Genomic DNA, 23,233 nt, shown 5'->3' on the forward strand with positions numbered 1-23,233 from the left:
ATGAACACAAAACGATTATTATTACTGTTATAAGGACAGTTTAATGATCAGTGTTTCCTCTGAAAAGTTGGGTTATTCTCAAATTGAAATAAATCAATGACTATCATTATTTTGACCTCGACGATTTCAAAAAAATGCAAAGAAAGCCCCCAGAATGTAATAATTATAGAAGAAGTATTATAAGTACTCTTAAACTAAAAATAAATGACAATGACAATTAATTTCATTTCCTTGTATCAATCTGCAGTTTGTACATTATGCACATAAAATAAATATGGTTACAAGAAAAAGGAGACATCACGAAGCACTGCTTATTGATGATGTTCCCTGTTTACACACTGCAACGATCTCACCCTGAAGTTTCAGCGCACGGAAGATTTTTGCAGGACGAGGGCATTACGAGTCATTTAGTATCAGAAATGCCCCAGACCACTAAAGAATGAGGAAATGTACAGTACAGGAAATGTTTTAAAGTGCGCCATCTACGTCCAGTTTACACAAAATGGCTGCCCCCATGTGCAGCAGAGTGTTTCCCTGGCTTTCAAACTTTTCATCAAATTTCCACAAATACAGATGTTTTCTTCCGCTTTGGAACGCGACGAATATCAACCAAACAAGGAACTACTCAAGAAGAGGACTTGTAAGAAAGCCCATAAAAGTGATTCCGGCCGTCCCTTCGGAAACTGTGGATAGCGGATCTGGCGAGACTGTCAATGTTGGATTCTTTCGTCAGTTCGATAGAGCGAATGAGTTCAAGCCGGAATTAAAGTCGCCACCACCTGGACAGGATCTCCACGTCAATAAATTGGAAAACGTAGCTGATCATGTCGATGCTCAACCAAGACTAAGATTTGAAAAAGTTAACGCTGCTGACAAGCGGGTTAGGTAAATCGAAAGGATCACATCACTTGTTACCTGTAACAAGTCTTTTATTAACATATATGGGTTTGTTTGTTTTTTCTCTTTTTTGATATTTTATTTTATTAGACGCATAAAATCCTTAGGAAAGGATAAAAAGGGTCTTACAGAAAGAAATTAAAAAACTATTACATGAAAAGGAAAAAAAAAAACTTTTCTAAAAATTTAAAACAAATCAAAAACAAATATGAATAAACAATAAAGACAATTTGCAGCCAATGGTGAATACAGAATATAGAATGAACACTAAATGTTACCTAATACACTGATAGTTGTTGCTGTTTTGTTCCATATCTGTTTTTTAAGAAGACAGCAAAGGCTGGTGCTAGAGTATGGTTTCCCATAATCAAAATGAATTTATTCTGACTATTTTCTTTATTAAAATTTGGAACTTTATTTTGTGCAGTCAGGAATAATTTGTCCCTATGATGACTGTAAGCTGGTGTAGTGTCGTGTATGTGTTGTGGAGGAGGTACGGACCTCCGATTGTTAATAGAAGACTTGTTATATGTCACAAGTGACTGTGGAAAGAACTGAACATCATTGCTTGTTTGTTAAAATTTGGTTGGGGGTGTTAAATATTATAACCTCGTTTTGGAGCGTGCTTTTGATTCTGAGTTCTCTAAAATGCTGTCCTAGAATGATTGGTTTATGACAGCACAGGGTCATTCCAGTTTTTGTAACCCCCCCCCCCCCCCACGGATGGATAATATTAGGTTATGACACCCTATGGATTCAAATCCACCATTCAGGTGTCGGATTTTTGTTAACTAACACCCCCCCCCCCAAAAAAAAAAAAACATTACTGATTTGACGTATACGGATGGGTATGTGAAAAAAATTAAATATATCAAAAATATGACACTTCTTGGAATTAAACCATCCATACTTTTTGTCGAAATATGACCCCTCCGGTTTAAACCATCTGTAGGGGTGTGTGGATAAAAGCTGGAATTACCCACAGTTTAGCAGTTGACACAATATTTTGAGGACCAAAATGATGATATTTGTGCACAAATTATATCGCTCTTAGTTGCCTGAGAGTGATCAGATCCTAATACATTATATGACTGCAAGAACCAGCATGCATGTTTTGGTGGAGTGCACGAGGCTCTTACTTCTAGTTTTAATTTGGGTAACCCATTTGAAATTAGGGGTGGCTGGAGGCAATTGGTAATCTGTGCACCAGGGGCACTGTAAACCGTTTAATTTACACGGCTAGAAGTCTTCGTGATAGTCAAGTTTCTTGGAAGACAGCAGTGAAATTTTCACTGCTATAAAACTTCCTGATCTTCACTGACTCACGAAAACTTGTTTCTTGCAAAGTGGTTTATCAGCCTCTTATAAAAAAGTAATTTCAATGCTGTCATTCAGCATTAAATCATGTTTTACATTGCAGGAGAATCCTGACACTGATGAGATCCCGGAAATACAGAGAACAAACCAAAAAAGTCCTGCTAGAAGGCAGAAGACTTATAATCGATGCCATTCTGGCTGGTGCTGAATGCCATACCATATACTTCAGCCGAGTTGAAAGTCTGGAAGGAATACCTTGGTACGAAACAGATGCTGAGCTTCTTAGGATTCCATACAAGGAGGTCAAACTATGGTCAGATGTAGTAACACCGCAGGGGATTATGGGTATGTATCTTATCTGGCACAAGACCACTATTAAAATTATTGTGGATAACAGTGTTAATTTTGTGACTGGTATCACTAATTCCAAATTTATTCAGCCAAATAACTGTCAGTTACAACATTAGCATGATGTCAGTCAGCACTGTCAGCAGTAGCCCAGAGACTCTGCTGTGATAATTTGCATAGCTGCCCGTAATCATCACCCAGTGAAACGAGCTGGATCTAGCACAGAAATTGGTCCGAATATGCAAATGGTGAATACGGGTGGCATGAAGCTAATTGAACAACTGATACAAACAACATTACGTCAAAGCATCCCCACGTGATCCTGGTTTCAATTTCGATAAGAGACAGAAAAGGGAGGGAGGAGTCTGAACGTAAATATAATTTACATAATCGCATAGGTACAAGGTCAAATCCAGGAATTATCACACACTGCCAGGTCAAACAAAATGGCAGGTATCGTAAGGTAATCGTCTTGTATGTACAGCTTGAAAAACTTGCATAGCAGCGATCATGATTTTCCCTGTGTAATGTTGATGTCTCTCACGTTATCATGCGTGAAATTCACGCTTTCCCCTAGTTGTTACACTAATCAGACTTATGAATAATAATGAGTGAGTGTGGTTAAAAATAATAGCCAACCACAGGCCCCTGTCAAAATTTGATAGATCGCCCTGTCTTATCTCGTTACTGAGCGACGGCGGCTGCTGCCACGACCACATTCTGCTGATTTGAATAATCCAATTTGAATTTTCAGGCGCGTTTCATTGGGCGTTAGTTAGAATATAAACCAACGGCCAGACTCTGGGCTATGTCAGCAATGAATTTTGCACACAAGCTCAAAGAACAGTTTAGGCCTAAAAAACCTCAAAAATTGCTAGCCAATTTTTTTCCACTCATTTAGCCACTGCATGGCACCCTCTGTTGGTGAGTTGATTGAAAACATTTTTTTTTTCAAAAAGCTTCTTCAATTTTGTTCTATACAAACCCAATACTTATCTTGAGTGTCAAACAAAATTACAATATTTCTGATATTAGAATGAATTTGTGGAAAATGAGTAAATAAACAATGTTTTTGTGAACAAAATGAATTTCAGCACACATATAGTGACTATTTGTACCATTAATTATGAATTAAATATGGAACTGTGAGGAGATTGTTATTGTCATAATATAATGTAAATATATGTTAGATGTTTAATCCAGGGTGATATGGTCTTTTTTCATTGCATTTGTTATAATGTTCAAACTCCCAATAGAGCATAACACAAACACCATATACATTTGTACCTGGAATACGCATGTGCATATCACTTTATGCAGACGCTACATGGATGTGAAACAAATGTACATTTGTTTACAATATGACATATAATGAGGCATTGTGATTTATTCAACAGCTGTGTTTTCCCAGCCAAGATTTGAAGATCTACCAATGATGTCTGAAGAGCAGAGTATACCGCTAACTGTCATCTGTGATAATATAAGAGAGCCTGGTAATTTGGGTGCATTGCTACGCTCTGCCGTGGCAGCCGGTTCTCAACAAATACTTGTTACAAAAGGTATGGATACACATATAGTATGCATAGTTAGCTGTGGTACATGTAATACACTAGTCATTACCGTATTACCCCGGTCACGCGCCCAGGGGCCTGAACATACAAAATCGAAAAAAATTGGGGGTGGGCGCTTACCCGAGGACCACCCCAAATAAGAATCGTATAAGGTCAAATAAAGGAATGCTTTCGTACACTTTGTACACGTATTGATTTCTTGATTTATGCGAGGTTTCAATAAACGTGAGCACTCGGTCAAGAACTGTAGGAACACTAAGACACGGGGTATAATTTCAAGAATAAAACTTGTTTTATGTCAGTAAATTTAGTAACCGTGATCAGTGCAAGTCGAAACGGCCAGGAAAAACTACCGCTTGTAATCCAAGATGGCGATGACCTCATTAGCATAATTTTGTTCACGCACGTATTGATACATCGCATCGTAATTACTGAAGAATAGCAGACAGGTTTATGAAACAAATAAACCTTTTATTACTGATGTGAAATGATTACAAACTATTGTGAATACATAAACATATCCAAATGGCGATACATAAAAAACAGACTGAAAATGAACTCGGGTCGACCTCATTAACATGATTTATTCACGCACTCACACACATGACAAAATTACAAAAATAACGATGATCTATCGTCGGCATGCCTCATTGTGGTTATCGTAATGGACTTGAGGTCGGCAAAATGTTTTTTCTTCAACGACAGAAAAATAATCCACATGACTGTAATGCCATAGCTGTGATGAAGGATGGAAAGAAAGTTTACGACGTGATGTCTCAAAAGTACTAGCTCCTGTTATGGATTCACAGGCAGCGAAATGCTATGTTTTGAAACCAAAGCTATGTGCTTCAAACCACTCACCAAGGTATGGATTATTGCAATATTGGATTCATTGTGAATGAAGAGAAAGCAGAACGTGTGCGCCACATGCTGCGTGGTTCATCTTACATCGTTAATTTTCAATGAGTTTTTATGTAAAAACACAAACAAAACAGCCCTTTTCTGGGCCACCACACACTCCAAAAAAAAGAACTACCGTAACAAACACACTATTTAAATAAATCAAACGCGTTCGTTTTTGACAAATAAAACTTTATTGTTGACCCCGTTCTTGGCTAAAAATCACCCTGGGCGTTTAACCGAGGATGTCCCCAACATGTAACTTTTGTGAAAACAGGGGGGTGGGCGCTTGCCCAGGGAGGGGCGCGTGCCCGGGGTAATACAGTAGTATAGTATACTGTAAAATACTTTATTTTCGCTTGGAATTTATTTTTGCTATTTTCGCTGAAGGAATGATTCAGTGAAAATAATATCCAGCGAATATACCTTTTTTCTATATTTTACATTCAACTTGTCAAAAATCAGTGAAAATAAATTCCATACAAAACACCCAAAATGTCTTTTCAGCAAAAATTAATTCCAGCTAAAATAATTTAAAAAAATTTAGTATTCTAGAATTTGCAGTACGTCTACAGTTTATTTTTATCATTCAAACCATGCTTACTGTGATACTGTATTTGCTCTATTACAAGCGCATCTTCGCTGTTAGCAATGCACATTTCAAATAAAGATATCATCACAAAATGGACAAATATGAGAGAGATCCACCTGTAGTATCTATATGTATATTATCTAGGCAATTGGACTTGCGGTTTTCAACAAGAAATCGAAAATATCACTTTTTACCAAAAATGACAAAAAATAATCATCAAAATTAGATATCATCATGAAATAAACAAATCTGAGAGAGGTCTACCTGTATTACCTACATGTATACTATCAAAGCAATCAGACTTGCGGTTTTCAAAAAGAAGTCGAACATATAACTTTTTATTAAAAAAGACAAAAATAATCATCAAAATTAGAGAATTGAAGATATCATCACAAAATGAACAAATCTGATAGATATAGAATTCTGATCATAAACATCTGCACAGTGCTATACATTTTTGTTTGTTTTTTGGCTCTCATTAAATCATCACTCAAAAGAAAATGTGTATAACAATAAGGTTATCATGAGCAATGCCGCAAAATATATATTCAGGCAGTACTGGATCACTTTGACTTCTGCCATGTGCTGGTTGATATTAACCTTTATGGACTAGATACAGCTTTTGCGGCCGGAGGTTGTGAGGCGGAAGCGTCCAAGCTTGTAAGGGTGTGTTAGCCGTACAACTGAGGGCCACAAAAACAATATCCAGTCCACAAAGGTTTTATCATGTGCCTTACTATTTCACCACGGCATGACCTTAAACACACAAAGTAATTTAGAATGACTAGTTTGTTTTGATTGATGAAAACCGGGCGTGCTGGGTGGGGTGTGATACAGGAATTTATTGCTCTGATGTGAGGCTGCAGTTCCTATAGTGTTACAAAGCCAGGCAATGCAAGGTGTATGATAAGATTATCATATGACCACCCCTTTTGTGTGAAATCTGTGAAGTAAAAATATTCAAAGTATAAGAAATTAATGTCTCAATAATGTAGTTTTCAAACAATTACATGTCTTTAAAAAATTTATTTTACATGCAAAAATATTCCATGTGGGAAATGCTTGTACTAAAGGAATAAATGTAACTTTTAGAAGCTGGTTTGACTAACATAATAATGTCAACAGACATGGCATTTCACACTACCAAACATATCCTGGAATGTGACCTCTGATAATGTCATGTGTATCCACATCACTGTTACAACATTAAGATACCTTAATACAAGTTGAATGCAATATATGTTAAATACATTTTTTTTTTATACAAAATATTAAAACATTCTGACGTTATTACTTTACACAAACCATATGTCTCTTTGTAGGATGTGTGGATATATGGGACCTCAAAGTACTACGTGCAGGAGCTGGCGCACATTTCAGAACACAGATTCACAACAATCTTCCATGGGACAGTGTCAAGAATTATCTAGATGATGACGTGGTTGTACATGTTGCTGATTGTAGAACCGCTGATGCCTTTGAAAGGGTAGAAGAAGATGATTGTGAGACTGAGTCTGTAGTTGATCCCAGAACTCTTGATTTAAACGATGTCAGGACTATGAATTTGCTCAGTAAGTTACCAAATGAGGATTTGATGAATGACATGGACGTAGACAAGAAATTAAACTGTGTACCGACTAAAGATTTTTATAACATTGACTGGACTGTGAAATCAGCTATTGTCATTGGAGGCGAGACGCACGGATTGAGTAAACAAGCAGTTGATTTGGCAGATGAAACTTATGGATACAAAGTTCATATTCCAATGGCATTTGGAATGGACAGCTTGAATGCTGCCATGGCAACGAGTGTTGTCACTTTTGAGGCAAAGCGTCAATATTTGAATTGTAAAGAAAATAATAAGAATACTTAAGTTATGTACACAAAACTTTGTGACTTTAAAAGATTGCTTGTGTGATATAAAGTTGTGTATATGTGAAACCTCATCTTCTCTGCACACATAAATTTGTTCCACATGTCCAGTAGTAATTTGTCATGGATTATTGAAGCAGCCATGTTTTGATTCAACTTCAAAATTAACAATTATGTTACCAATGCATCTGGCAAATCGTAAATATATTTCTTAATCACAATAGGGTAACAAACTCATAATTGGCATTCATGCACTATCAATCTATCCTCCAGATGCCCAGTGGCACATACTAGTCGTACCTCATTAGATATTTTATGCAAATGAGCTAGAACAGCCTTTAGAAGCTGTGAAGTGCATACTACGTTCACGTTACGGGATCTCTGCACATGCCGAAATTTTTAATCCGTTGCGTTTGCAGAGGGATTACAGCAGTTGCGTTCACGTTATTCGGGACCTACTTAGGACTGACTTAAGGCTCGTGCCGAAATCACGCCCTCATTCGTCAATCTGTTGGCCCAAACATAGAAAACGATACGTATATGATGATAATAATAATTGTTATAGTGCTTATTACCATCCATCGTGCACATGAACGGCAAAGGAGATTCGAAACACAATTATTTTTTTCACATCAATTTAGTATTGCAAGAAAATAGCGATTGCAGCAGCACATAAATATGCGTTGCTGACGATGGTTTGCATTCATTCCATTCATTACTGCTGCATGTGACCATATACTAGTATATCTAAATTTCCTACATACTACTATGAATCAGCTTATGTTTTCTTGTTTTTACCACCGAGGGCGTGATTTCAGCTCGTGTCGAGCGTTCAGGCAGCAAATCTCGGCATGTGCTGAGTTTCGGTCCCAAGAATCTATCGGGGCCGAGATCAAGTTCTTTTTGGTTTGTGCCGACTCAATCCTGACTGTTCACACACAAGTTTCGGCACGTGCCAAGATCTCTCCACTATACATAGATACATAGGATAAACAGGAAATCAAATACGTGATCCTACAATATCCGTTTTTTTTTAGAGCTATTGTAGTACATTTCCCAGGGCGATTTTTCGGCAGTTTTTTAAGGTGTTTTTTTAATATTTTAACAATATTCTTTGCACATTTCAATCTTTCCTGACACTAACAATTTTGAAGCCCAAATAAGGGCCCACCAGCCATGAAATCGCCCAGGGCGACTTTTTGGATGGGCCAAATTAAGGCAGATTTCTCAGTCTGTTACTTTTGGTGTTGGTCCTGTGATAAATGGCTCATCACCTGATATCACTCATTGGTAGAAGAGTTGATATGAGCAATGTAATGGGCTAGTATTATCCATCAACTAAAGGGAGGCAAATAATGCAGACTGTGATATTACCGTACCTTATAATATTGGTAACATCTATGCTGAATTCTGTTTGTGGAAATATTTAGCATATATAATAATTGTTAACTGAGTTGAAAACATAGGGTGGGTAGATGTTACAGCGGAGCTCTTTCGGTCGCTTGTTTGTGTGACAAACAAATATTCCCGTTTCTATATTGATGCAAGTGTAGCTTGTTCGTAATAGACCAAGAGAGTTGTAATTTTAATATTGTGCACTGATAAATTACGGCTGGGAGGTTTTCTTTTTTCGCAAATTGTGTGTTGTCACAGTGTAGGTGTGTTACACAACTCCTTTTGTATAGAAGGACCCTAGGCCAATGACATAGAAATTGGACCCGATTCACATATAGTAAACTATATGTACATGTTGATTTCAGCCATAAACCACCTGCTTAGTTCATTCACACAGCTCATCATACTGAAAATACACATGTACTGATGAAAATGACCTAGTTCTGGAACAAAAACTAGTAAAACAGGCACTGTGTTGATTATGTTGCTGATTTTGGATGCTGTCTGAATTCTTGTACACAACATTAGTTGATTGTGGTAAAGTCATAATTGAAAATCTGATGATTTTTGCTTCATAATACCTCTTGATTACATAACCGTTGACAGAGTTTGTTTTTTATTCAGAAGCCAAAATCGGGGCTCACAACTACTGTCTTTTTCTTCCCAATGATCACTAAAGTCTGGTATTTTAAATTAAATTGCCTTGATTGATGTGCATGATGTTGTCATGCCAACAAAAATACTAGGATGCGTGATCTTTCAGGGTTCCCAAGTAGGGCCTATTGCTGCAAGGCCCAAACTATTATCCCTGATTATCTAATGAGCTAATTACCGGTACTTTTGTTTCAGTGTTTGCTGGCCTGTGGTTAACTGGCAGATAAATGAAAAACACCATTTTGTACGTATATGGGCTGAAGATAGTTGTTAAACATTGATTGGCGCAGACCTTTGAGATTTAAAAAAAAATTATGTTACGAAAATTCTAAGATCACTATATTGAATATGGTTCATACATAAACCATATTGCCTTCAATTGATCAACCCAAACACAAGAAATAAGTCCGGTGCATAACAAAATGTAGCCTGCATTTTGTTGCTGGTTGCAAACTAATTATTGGCACCAACTGCATGCATTAGTAAAACCTGAATGACTTGGAAGTGTCAGCCACAGTACATATACAACATATCAAAAATGATAATCACTGCAATCGCACAGTAGTCTAAACAGGAGAACACAACCGTGAACAAGCTTCATACCGTATTTCATTTTATTGGTAGACATACAATTTACAAAATGTAATGCTATAGAATATTTTCATTATTTTCTGTCTGCTTCAATAAACATTCCTCTTATTTACAGAGATTACTAGCACAGTCAGGTGACCATGCTGTTAAAATCTACTTGCTTTTTGTCAATCAGAATGGCTTATTTCAGTGTTACTTGTGTCCTATTTCAGAGTAAACTTGTTTTTTCATGCTATGGGAACAAAAGTGTTGAACTTTGACTGCATCTATGAATAGTATACAATGTATCGAAAGTTCTACAACTATAATCCATCTGAAAATGGGTAAAATAGATAAAAATTGCAAGTGTAACTGTATTAGCAGGTCTCACTAAAAGCATTTGAGGGAATAGGTGTTTTTCCCTATTCACTGCAGGATCTTGAAAAGGCTTTTGTGCAAGCCACCCTACACCCCAAAAAAATTAATTAAAGATTTGGGTTGGACTTTATATGACGGGAAATCCCCTCACAGCCTGTAATTATCCTATCACAGTTTCAACGATGCATCTTGCAGTGGATTAACAGTTTGGCCTATAGGTCATGCTTTACATTTTTAACAGGGCTATAAATTTGTTTAAAAAATTATATTACAAGTTTTACTTTTACATTGACGTTGTTAAATTAAGAGTTTCTTTAAAACAAGTAATACATGTATACATTGTTTGCAAGACTGGATTGTGACAGGTACATAAAAAAAAAAAAATTCCTCAAGTTCCTGAGTTAAATTAAAAGACTATTTCCCTCCACTTGTATGGGTTAGTCAAGTATTAACAGTTGCCTACAATGCATCTACTGTTGTTTGTTGAAATGATAGCCATGTTGGCATGATGTTTCTGAAAGTGCAAATAAAAACAATACCACACTATGGTCCCGTGCATAATTTCAATTAATTATTTTCACATTGCCAGAACACATTCACCTTGGGCCCTGGGTGGTGTTAATCAATTTATTGAATGGTGTATTCTCTAGTCAAAGCATCAAAGAGCACTACATTCATTGGCATTTTTTACACACACAATATTTGTATACACATTAGTGTAACTACTTTACTTTACATCAAAACATTCCAATAGAAAATTTGACATTTTTGGTGAATATCCGCACTCTACAGTTAAAACCAATCAGACAATTTGGAGAGATCCAGATTTCCACCAGATAGAATTACACCAACATTCTTGATGCTTGCTGGAAGTGCTTTGAATTTATCTGAGAGTACAGCAGCCACAGCTGTACCAGATGACGGCTCTATGCATAGCTTGGTTCTCTCCCACATTAACTTTGTAGCAATCTGAAAAAGAAATTACGATTGCAAATGAGAAATTCTGCTGATCGATGGCCCCCTAAAGTAGTCTTTATGAACACGATTCCGTTTCAGATTAATATATAATTACTGTAAAACATTTGTTTGGAGCTAGCTCAACTGAATTAGGGGTTAACAGCTGACTGGCTAAACTAAACAATGATACGAGTAAACATTTTAATATCTGCATTTCGAGTGTACATTCAGAGGTACCGGTACTCGCATTTGGTGAAAATTGCTGTCGCTGACGCAAAACGATTACCTTTCAGTTCTTATAAATAACACAGAGCATCTAAGTTAAAATGTGCATTCAGTTTATTGTTCACTATTTGATGGTAACAACTTGTGTTGACCTGCCAGTCTTTTTCCACACACACCCCCTTTTTAAAGTAACAAGCCATGCACAGCCACATTAATTATCAAATTTAGAATATACAGTTTTGTTTATAGTAATATAGTGTCAGAGATATGGATCCAGAAGCTGATGCTTGATTATGATTTTTTAACATTCAGGCATCTTGTATCTGAGTGTCAATAGAGTACTTGTCCATATTGAGAGATACAATGTATATTGCTCTATAATATCATTAATTAAAACAAAATGGCCACTGGTCAGCCATCACAATCTCATAGTCAAACTGATGTATCTGTATATCTCTGACATGATGTATAATGAATATATAAAATTTGAACATAATCCGTTAAAGCAAGTCAGAACTGCATTAATTAAAACAAAAGGCCACCATTAGGCCATTTTGAATCTGATCGTCAAATCAATAGAGCCGTATATCATCTATGACATGATGTATAATGAATATATAAAATTTGAACATAATTAGCCAAAGCATGTCAGAGATATGGCACTAGAACTGCATTCATTAAAACAAAATGGTCTCATATTGGTCATTTTGAATCCCATCTGAAAAACAAAATGATGTGCATAAATGTATGTACCAAGTTTTGACAGAATCCACCTGTAAACATCCAAGATCCGGTTCTGAGATGCCAGAAATGCTCAATTTAGATTTTTCAGCACAAAAATGGCCACCTTTCGGCCATCTTGAATTAGATTGTGAAACAAATTGATGTGCTTATGTATAATATGATGTATGTGTGAAGTTTGAATGTAATCAATCCAGGCATGTCTAAGATACAGGACCGGACACACACACTGACGCACACACAAAGGTCAATCCATAGGTCCCTGTTATCGGACTGCGTCCGAACAGGGACAAATACTAATAGTCATATACCTTGATTTCTTCTTCAGTAACAGTGATTACATCCTCAATATTATCTTTGATGATAGGAAAAGAATTAACTCCTACTGATGTTTTCAATCCATCAGCAATTGTGTCCGGTGGTCCCGGTAACGGAATTCGGTGACCTGCAGCAAACGATTTGGCACAGTCATCAGCATTGATGGGTTCAGCTGCATAGATTTTAATATCTGGTTTGATGTGCTGTAAAGACAAGTATAATGATTTTTAAGTAGATCTAATAGTGATTTGAGGTATACTGTCATCTGAATTGTGCAAGTGTGGATTCTGTTTGTGTATTCTCTGGTTGGTTTATCTGTATCATATGTGCTACGTAGGTAATAACCATGTCTTTCTAATGTAGTTCCCAATCAACTACATATAAAATTAACTACAGTATAAATACAAAGAAATGCTTTTGTACATATAATTAAGTCACCAAAAAACATGTTACTTGATTTCTGTTTACACACCCCAAATATAAAACATGCAGGAATAGTCTAAACAAAAAAATAGCAACTTATACATTTCATAAGTTGTATGGTTTGAACAACATAACTACAAGTCACCAGGCATGACATACTGATGTAAAAAAAAATAGGAAATTAAACGAATATAGTCTTAGATCAACTGACACCATTGTTTAGAAACATTGCTGCAACCACAAAGTCAACTGCTATGGAGCATCTTTTGTTTGGTATTACATTGCTCAATAATACAGCTAGAAAAATGTGGCTCATTGATTAAGTTGTATTTGAATACAATTGTTTGCCAGGCGACAATTGTTGTCTCTCCTGATGTGTTTTATGTGCAGTTTGCAAGTGCTGATATAATACAAAATTTGAATACATAATACTACATTGGGTTATAGATTAACATCTATTTCTCAGAATGTTATACATGTAGTCAGTGTGAAGAGCCAATTGAATGTAATTAATTCTGTGAGCATTTTTTTCATGCATAAAGATTACTCCATCAATTCATTTCACTTTAACAAAAGGGGACATTCTCTACATGCGGAACAGTTATTGAGGACTGCATTAATTGTCAAAATAAATGGTTAAGGAAACCAATATTTACCTTGGCAGCAATGCAGATACCAGCAACCATACCACCACCGGATACAGGGGCTACAATAGCATCAAGATTAGGTACCTGAAACAGAATTCAAGATATATTGTAAAAATGTATTGACACTTGTCTATAGTCTATAGTGTGTTTATAAATTTTTGGTATCATAATACTGTTACATATATAGTGAAATGATGACAGTGTGATTTTACTGTATACACCTGACAAGCATGCTACAGTCACCATTATGTCTTACTATTGCAAAAAGGAAAAGTCACTAAATATTTCAAAAACTAACTTTCCTTCTATAGTCATTACCTTTTCAATTGTTTTAACCTTATTCACTGACTTCCCTTATATAGTTTCTTACCTCATTCGCTTACTACCTTTCCATTGTTTTAACCTTATTCACTGACTTCCCTTATATAGTTTCTTACCTCATTCGCTTACTACCTTTCAATTGTTTTAACCTTATTCACTGACTTCCCTTATATAGTTTCTTACCTCATTCGCTTACTACCTTTCAATTGTTTTAACCTTATTCACTGACTTCCCTTATATAGTTTCTTACCTCATTCGCTTACTCCCCTTTCAATTGTTTTACCTTATTCACTGACTTCCCTCTTATTGTTGCTTACCACATTCACTAAGTTCTTTACTTACCTCATTCAACAACTCTACTGCCATTGTTCCTTGACCAGCAATTACATCTGGATGTTGAGATGATGAAATGAATATAGCACCAGTTTCTGCCATCACTTTATTTGTTGCATCTTCTCTTGCCTACAGTAAAGCAAGACAATTTATAGACCATTATATAATTGCATATACAGAACAATTCCAGGCTGCTGCAAATTGGGTATAGGTATAAATACAGTTGTATTATTCTCAATACAATAAATGTAAATACCCTGCAGATTTTTTTTTTCAGAATTTATGTGTATACATTTAATACATTGATTTAGTACTATGAGCAACATAGATTATGCTACCCTAGATTACTAAACAATAAACTTACCTTTTCACCAGGTTCACATTCAACAACTGTGGCACCATACTCTTTAACTGCACGGACTTTAATAGCTGGAGAGATATTCTGCATCACAATATAGGCTTGTACACCAGCCATTTTAGCAGCAAGTGCCAATGCCTGTCCATGATTACCACTGCTGTGTGTCACCACTTTAACTTTTGACTTATCAGGACAGTCATCAATAAGGTGGCTTATGGCATTGTAAGCACCACGGAACTACAAAAAAAAAAAACATAAATATAACTCATTAAACTATATTTAAATGTTTATATTTTTTTTCAACAACACATTTTGTGCCGGCAGACTGTCATCAAGGCTCCCCCAAATCTGCATTTGTTAGTGGATTTAGCCTTTCGACCGCTGAGTCTGTGGCACACTAACCTAAAGTAGTGGTTGACCTCTTTTAGTATTTAACCCAAGGTAGGATATGAAATCATAAGTCCATAACTACAACCACTATTCTACCAGTGACAGGTGAATGCACTGGTATTATTACATCAGTTTCTGAAGGAGAAACTCGACTTACAGAATATTCAATACAAGATTATCTCCTAATATCACTTGTTCGTATACATGTTACGAGCTAGTATTATCTAAACCAAAAGGTGAGAGGATAAAACAGCCCATGGTATTACAAGTTCACTCAACAACAGAGGTTAAACTGAGATCGAAACAGCAGAGGTGTTCAAATATTTTGCATGGAACGTGGAGACAAAAACAAACATTTTTTTAAAAGAGTGGTATCTATAGTCTTTTTAAGATCAGATATTATTATTAAAACAGTGTCATTGTAGCACTCTGTTATTTGATTTTAATATTGTGCAGATCAACCTGGTATTCAAGTTCATTATCCTTTCCTACATACTAAAACAAACAATTAAAAGCAGAAGCACTAGATGGGGAAGCCCTGCCCTGCAATGGTTTCAACTTCAGATTATGATACTAGTAGTTTCTTGCAAAAATTTGACTGCACTATGTTATGATAACTATTCATTAACACATCAAATGTTATGCTGAATGTGATCACAAGTTCAACAGATTTAATGTGCAATAATTCATGTTCTCAAATAAAAAAAATGTCAGTACCGGTATTACTGTGATTTCACATAGCCTAGGGATACAGTGTCCTATGGGTGTACCCTTTCAGCCTGCATGTATATGCTAGAAATCTCTTCACCCATGTTACAGGGAGAATGTGTAGTTTACATTTTTACATGCCTACCACTATGCCAGGAATTCAAAATCCTTGCCAAAGACATCTTGCCCTTTAAAGTCTGGCCTTTTTCTGTTTTGTATTGGTCTTAAATCATTAGTATTTCCCTGGATTCCCTATATTACTGCTTTTTAATTGGTGTGAATTAAGCATAAATCTGTTTTAAAGAGATTTAAAATATTAATAGAATTGAAGAAGAGTCTGGCTAATACTGTGAAATACTTTATTTTAGCTGGAATTAATTTTCGCTGAAAAGGCATTTTGGGTGTTTTGTATGGAATTTATTTTCACTGATTTTTGACGAGTTGAATGTAAAATATAGGGGGAAAAAGTATATTCGCTGGATTTTATTTTCACGTAATCATTCTTTCAACGAAAATAGCGAAAATAAATTCCAAGCGAAAATAAAGTATTCTACAGTAGACAAGTTTCAGGTTCAGTCATTACGAAACTTGCGCGCTGTGGTGTTAAAATTCAACCGCTCATTCTCACATGGAAACAGACTGATTGTCTTTTGTGAGGTTGTACAATAAACATAAATTTCTATAAATTCTAATGCAAATGAGTGTGTGAAGTTTTTGGAACTACTTTATTGCATGGGTCAGAATACATACTTTTGTAATATTGTTATATTTCACCTGATCACCTGAGTGTATTGATATGTAAAAAGTAATGATGTTGGTGTAACTGAAAATGGCGGAATAAATAAGAAGTTAAACTTGAAAGCTCTCTCTCTGGTTTCTTTGATGTTTCGTGTGTTCTTGAGTCAACACAGCACAGTGTGTTTTTGTTGGTTACCGATAGTTGTAGTCTCTGGCTGTTTTTGCTAGTGTCTTTACTCATTTGAAAATCGCATATTGTGTAAGCAATAATCATATTTATTTATGTTTATAGGCAATAAAACTTTTAAAGGGCTGCAAAAGCCGTATCCAGTCCACACAGGTTTTATCATATACCTTATAGGATTCATTAAAAATAATTGCTTTGATCTACTACTGTTTCTTTTATCTTGGTTAATAATCTTATTTCTACCAGTTATTCAATCGTTCACACTGCAGATTGATATTTCTGTGCCTGATGTCACAACAACAAGATGTGCGAATATTTAACATTTGGTCACACTCACAACAGAGTTCCTTACCCTTATACTCCAGCCCCCAATGTGATTCAATATGCCTCTCCAAATAACTACAAGTGAACTGAAGAGGGGTATATACAATGAAAACAGGGGTACTGGTGAGGCAGTGTTATGATTGGAGTTATGGGTGAAGGGGTCCTAAGAAAGTCTTACCAATATCTTTTGATGTTTGACAGCTAGCTGTAGCTGATGTGATCAATGTTTTATAAAGGCAAGCCCCACAACACAACTGCAAAATTTTTTACTGTCAGGATCAATAAATATTAGCTATGTAATCTCTGGCAAAGTGATGTTCCAGTAACTGGCTGAAACTAGTTCAAAGTGTGCACCACTCTGTATATACAAAAAGAATGAATATATAGAAGAATGTTTATATGGTCACACAGGGCCAGACATAGTTTGAACAATTATTGCATTGCTTGAATAACAGGTTTCTCATAGCATTACGAAACCGATAAACACAATTATGATAACACTTGTACTTGGATCTGATGGGGTTCTATTTTTTCATTCATGGTACATTGATTGAAAAAAATCTGCAAAGACTCATGGGTGGTGGGCGTTAAAAAATGGTTTCTACAGCCAAAGGAAGAATCTTCTTTGGATTTAAATGAAACGTAAAGATTTTCCAAGATGAATGTTTTGTAAATATTTATAAATTTTCAAAAAACAAATTCATACCTTCATGAAACCCAGTGTATAATTATATACGGCACCTCATTTATTTACGATAATTATGCAGAAATTAGACTGACAAATCAAGTCAAATATATAAAACACGCTGTACAAAAATGATATTCGACAAGTCTGTACATCTGCATCAGGTAGGTTGCATAATTATAGAATTATTTTATAGGAAACCTTACTCCATATTTTTGACCCTTTGACCTTGTCATTGCTGAAGTTCAACCAACCTCAATAATTCCAGACATGATAGCGCATATGAACAGCGCGGTGCAAAACGTAGGTACTATTATTATTAGTGCTGTTGGAGTAGCCACGTACGAGTCTGAAGCAGAAGACAAAAGTCCGACAACTACAACAGCACTAATATAACTAAGGAATTTGAAGGCCGCATGTGATTGTGCGGTGTATCGACGTGAATTACAATTTATTTAAAATACCAGAATTGTTAAAATCTAATCGTAGGGATATAGTACCGATGGGTTATTCTTGCCTGGGTCGCTACATGACTACATACCTTGAATGCCCCAATCTTTTGGAACAGCTCACATTTGAAGTAAAGATGTCGTCCCCCGGAAAACCTATCCATGGTTTGGCTCGTCATTACCGGCGTTACATGAGCCGCCGGCTTTATTCGTTCGACAGCTTTTTGCACATCTTCGTAGCTAATGCAGTATTTCTTTTCCCCAGACATAGTGGCAACGAAAATACGTCGAATTTGGCAAAATCTGGACCGTACAAGTTTCGTGCAGACGTCACCACGTAACCCCAGTAATGGCCTCGATGATATGCAAATTACGTGTGACATTTGACCTTCAGGATCGCCTACCAATCGTAAAATAAATGGCTTCTATAATATACCATTATGATAGTACGAGACGCGTCCGTGTTACACATATTCGTTTATATTTAATTGTGAATGAAACAAAAAATGTAACAAATAAATATATAACAAATGAATAAATTTTGTGATAAATACCACCAAAACACAGACAGATACGATTCCACCTTTGCCAACAAAGAATATAAATTATACATACCACGCAGTATAACCGTGTGCCTGGCATGGACGTTTTTTTTTTTTTTTTTTGCAAAGCCTTAACAATAGTAGCTAATATGATTTATACATATGTCATTGTTATCTACTATAAGAATAATAGGCTTGTACGTGTGACGGCAGAAAGTATGTGACGCTGAGTCACAGGGGTACCGAGTGTGAATTGCTCGCAAGGTCAAATGAGAACTGTTGTAATCCAAGCATCGCGCCGTATCACTGAACGGCTCCCTGAAATTACTCCCTTACCTTGTGAACGTTCAGGTGTACACTTTACAACTCATAGTAGACTAGTGGAGTCATTCATGTGATTGGAGTGTTGTTTACAGAGACGCCGCAGACGTTTGTGTCAAAGGTTGTATGTGTTTTCAACATGAATGAACTTGGTAGGTTTAAAGGTCATTTGTTTTACGCTGAGGAGGTTAGAATTACGTTACTGCGATGTAATGTAAAACCGTGTGGTCATTACATAATTACAAGATCAAACTGTCAATTACTTGTTATTTTATATAAAATATACAGATAAATAAACAACGATATTGGTGACGTCATTACATTTAAAGGGCGGTGGTCTTTGCACAGCGCGTGTTCGAATTTCATATAAACAAACAGTGTATTTTACACGCGTTTGTACGTCGCCATGAGTCCCACATCGAACAGGACGCGGCGCGACGACCACCACCCTTTAACAATTACATAGCGTTAGACATGGGTTACCTTCTTGTCCACATGTTGCGAACTGTGAGGGGTGGACCATTAGAAACATTGGTGCGAAGGCAGAACAACTGCATTTTGTCCCTTCACTTAAATTTTTCTATTTTTTCAATGATTAATTCACTGTATTTTTTTTAATTTCTTCTATGTGTAATATTTTTTCCCTGGGAATTAGGCAGACGGATTTTTTTCTGTAATTGATCCGTACAGGATTTGGTTATATAGCTATTGCGCAAACGAAGGAGTGGGTCTACGCAGTTGACATGTGGACAACTAGCATATGCAGTTTTAGGCATATTTTTACTACCAGCCTTTCACCAGAGTTTCACACCGAACACGTTCGTCCTTTATTTATGTTAGAAAAATAGAAAAACATATTGCTTATTTTATATTATTCATACACCCCATTGGTCATTATCATTGGAATTAAAAGTCGTTATCTTTGTGATAGGTATTTTTGATGGTTAAAAACCTTTCACTTAGGTAACCGGGGTTCGGTCGTTTCCACGCTAGGCTAACAAAAGACACACACAAGCTTCGTTCATGTTCCCAAAACGATTCTCTGCCAAGTCCCTGGTTTTCACCCGAGACAGCATTAAATCCATCTTTATTTCTTGTCACCCCTTAACCAATTACAATCAGTATAAGAGACTCCAAGGCCTTTCCTTCCAACAAACAACCAATCACATGAAAGTTCTACACATCATAATCAATTAATTACTCGTCAAGCTGTCTAGAGAAAACATTTCTATACATTGTCAACACTAACTAATATTGATGGGGTAATAATCTCGCACTAACATTCCACCAAGATACTACCTTTTTTTAAACTCGCAAACAACATTGGTTTAGAATTACAGCTACTGTCTTGTATCTTAAAAACTGCAGAGTCATAAGATGTTTTTGGTTGATTTCGACCAGCTCGCCATCTGGTCTTGTCATTAACCTTTATCAGTATATGTCATGACAACCACTGTCAAACTGACTGAAATATAAATCATGATATCTTCACCAAAAGCGAATGAAACAGCATATCAAATTAGCAAGTTGAAAAAGAAAAAAAATGGCTTTCTGAAAATAGCAATGAACGGCCGAATTTCTTATGAGAGAAAACTAAAATGTCTCATTCTCGTGAATGGCGACAGTTTCGACAAAAATCATGAAATTTTCAAAAGAAAATGTTAGGTATTTACTCGTATTATTAATGATTTAATGATAGCGTGTCAAGTGAAGAAAAAGTTATCGAAGTACTAATAATAGCAGCCAATTATTCTGTACAAATCAGTAGATTTGTCATTTCCTCGTTGACGACTGATAGGCGAGAGCATCTTTTATCTTAAAATCAACAAACCAGCTATATTAATTTAACAGAAGTTATTTGAAAACCCCCCAAAAAACTTATTTATAATTAAAATTGCAAACAGCATTACAAAGTCTCTTAATGTTTTGGCAATATTGGTTTCTTTATAATTTTTTGCACAAATCCAAGATGTCTGATAATTGATGGTGAATGTATTCAATTCATGGCGGCCTAACAATTTGACCAATTGCAATAGGTTTCTCCACATGATAACCCACAACCAAACTTCCGAAAAAAATAAGCAAGTGGTTCCGAGAACAAAAATGATTTTAGGTTTTTTTTCGAAAAATGCAATATGTTGATAAATGTCTGAGGATCGTCAAAATTTCTACATATTTTAGATTTCTGATACCCACGAAAGTATTAGATATAGAGTACTTTTTTTTCAAAAATCCAAGATGGAGTCTGAACAACATAACTAAGTATAAAATGACTAGCAAATCCAAATGGCTTTCTACATACCTTCCGCATTTCAGATAAACGTAGTGGTTCAGAAGAAAAAGATTTGTATGCATCATATGCCATCCTAAATAAAATATGGCGTGACGGGGTATGTTTTCATTAGTGATATTAGGAGTACCTGTCTCAATGATGTTACAACAAAGACCCCGGATGGAATTGAAATATATTATTTCTGTTTTTTTGGCAATAAGTAAAATGTATTTCTAATATTACTAGACGAAAACAAGTATTGTGTCCTATTGTGACTTAATTTGGTGTGATCACGAAAGGTATACATTCCAGGGTGTCCATGACAATTCAGAATATACTTCTTCTACATGAGAAGCGATTATATGCAGTGTTTCTACCAAATCGTATGACATGAGGGAGATACCCACATAACAAAATACAAAACGGTCATTCAACACTAAAATATCGAGTAATGGTTGTATTTTGTAAGCAGCTCAAAATTGTTATTTATTCATTTGCATACTTTTCATTTGCATATGCTTCGTTCGTTTGTTTCATTTCTCCACTGTGCATGGTTATTGTAACCCATTCACTGTGTACTGTTTACATGTACTTTTTACCGTAAGACCGTGAAACAGAAATCTGTACAATGCTAGGAACACAAACTTTAGCTTCATTTATTCATGAACATGGCAGCCATATTGTAAACTCTTCCTTACATATTGCCTGTAAGAGAGCACTACACAAATAACAATTACATGGATACAAATGTATATACTGGACATTACATCCATCTCCTCTTTAGATATTCAATCCATGAATGTTAATAAATAAAACATATTGCAAAGTTTGTATAATTCTGGTATAATCTATATGATAGCTTTTAACTTGCTTTGCACAGGTTATAATATCAGTTCATAAACATAGGTATCTCACAAATATTCATTGCAGTAGTAACGATGAGAGAAGGAAGGTATCAACCCGGTCAATGATCTCATTGTTATTGTTTATGTTATGAAGTCTTTGAGGTATTCCGGTTCACGCCTTAATCTGGTTGATTTCGTATTGATTGTGGTTGTATGTCCGGTGTGATGGCACATTTTCAACATCTGAAGAATTAAATTCTTTTTCTTCCATCTCTTCTAATTCCTATTCACCTGGAATAACTCCCTCGCTGAATTTCAGTTTCCTGAAATAAGAGCTATTGCGTGTGACTTTATGATTTCCTCGACGAGCAGTTATCATTGTCCCCTTCTGTTGCTCGACTTAATATGGCTCTCGCTTAAATGGTCCAGACTTCTTATTTTGTTTTCTTTGTTTGATTAGTACACGATCTCCTATTTGAATGTCTGACGATTTTGCATGATTTCTTTGATCAGCGTACTCTTTCATAATCTGTTTCTTTATTGCATCTTTGGATTGTAGGTTTGTATTGCTGGTGTTGTATTTCTGGAATTATGGTTCTTAGTTTTCATTCAGCTAGTCTGCTGGAGATTTATCAGTTATGGAGTGTGATGTAGCACGTTATTGATGTAAAAAATCGAATATTTCCTTATGCCAATTATTGCCTTCAAGTAAGGCACGCACTGTCTTTTCAACAGTTCTCATTGCTCTCTCTGATTCACCATTTGCTCTTGGGCACAGTGGTGTCACTTTCTGGGGATGAAGTCTCAAGTGATTAGCAAACTTGCTGAAATCATGTCCATTAAATGGTGGACTTTTATCCATTTAAACATTCTTCCACAGACCACTAGGTAGTGTGGTTATTTTTAACGGCTCATTATATGATTTGCTGCTTGACATGGAACACGTTTAGCTATC

General features: G+C 35.9%; 2 protein-coding genes across 2 annotated transcripts; one reads left to right on the forward strand and one right to left on the reverse strand.

The window, feature by feature from the left end:
* The first annotated feature begins 511 nt into the window (after positions 1 to 511).
* On the forward strand, positions 512 to 7,610 carry LOC100376674 (rRNA methyltransferase 3A, mitochondrial-like). The gene is made up of 4 exons (XM_002735966.3): positions 512 to 885; positions 2,318 to 2,559; positions 3,960 to 4,121; positions 6,948 to 7,610. Exons 1-4 carry the CDS (start codon positions 515 to 517, stop codon positions 7,496 to 7,498), a joined length of 1,326 nt encoding a protein of 441 aa, XP_002736012.2. The 5' UTR covers positions 512 to 514; the 3' UTR covers positions 7,499 to 7,610.
* A 2,527-nt stretch (positions 7,611 to 10,137) lies between these two features.
* On the reverse strand, positions 10,138 to 19,325 carry LOC100370513 (serine racemase-like). The gene is made up of 7 exons (XM_002735929.4): positions 19,177 to 19,325; positions 18,391 to 18,698; positions 14,824 to 15,054; positions 14,469 to 14,588; positions 13,815 to 13,889; positions 12,729 to 12,938; positions 10,138 to 11,463 (listed from the first exon to the last, which is right to left on the reverse strand). Exons 2-7 carry the CDS (start codon positions 18,679 to 18,681, stop codon positions 11,287 to 11,289), a joined length of 1,104 nt encoding a protein of 367 aa, XP_002735975.1. The 5' UTR covers positions 18,682 to 18,698; positions 19,177 to 19,325; the 3' UTR covers positions 10,138 to 11,286.
* Between the last annotated feature and the right edge of the window lie 3,908 nt (positions 19,326 to 23,233).

Source organism: Saccoglossus kowalevskii, chromosome 16 (genome assembly GCF_978046115.1).
Source record: "Saccoglossus kowalevskii chromosome 16, keSacKowa6.1, whole genome shotgun sequence".
Taxonomy (NCBI): Eukaryota; Metazoa; Hemichordata; class Enteropneusta; family Harrimaniidae; genus Saccoglossus; species Saccoglossus kowalevskii.

Bases quoted from the DNA above. Each gene is read 5' to 3' on its own strand.
- LOC100376674 (XM_002735966.3), top strand. From the start codon at position 515: ATGTGCAGCAGAGTGTTTCCCTGGCTTTCAAACTTTTCATCAAATTTC. The intron at 886-2,317 runs GTAAATCGAAAG...TTTACATTGCAG, and splicing joins GCTGCTGACAAGCGGGTTAG to GAGAATCCTGACACTGATGA. The intron at 2,560-3,959 runs GTATGTATCTTA...TTTATTCAACAG, and splicing joins AACACCGCAGGGGATTATGG to CTGTGTTTTCCCAGCCAAGA.
- LOC100370513 (XM_002735929.4), bottom strand. From the start codon at position 18,681: ATGTCACACGTAATTTGCATATCATCGAGGCCATTACTGGGGTTACGT. The intron at 13,890-14,468 runs GTAAGTAAAGAA...ATTCTGTTTCAG, and splicing joins CAGTAGAGTTGTTGAATGAG to GTACCTAATCTTGATGCTAT. The intron at 11,464-12,728 runs GTATATGACTAT...TTTCTTTTTCAG, and splicing joins TTACTGAAGAAGAAATCAAG to ATTGCTACAAAGTTAATGTG.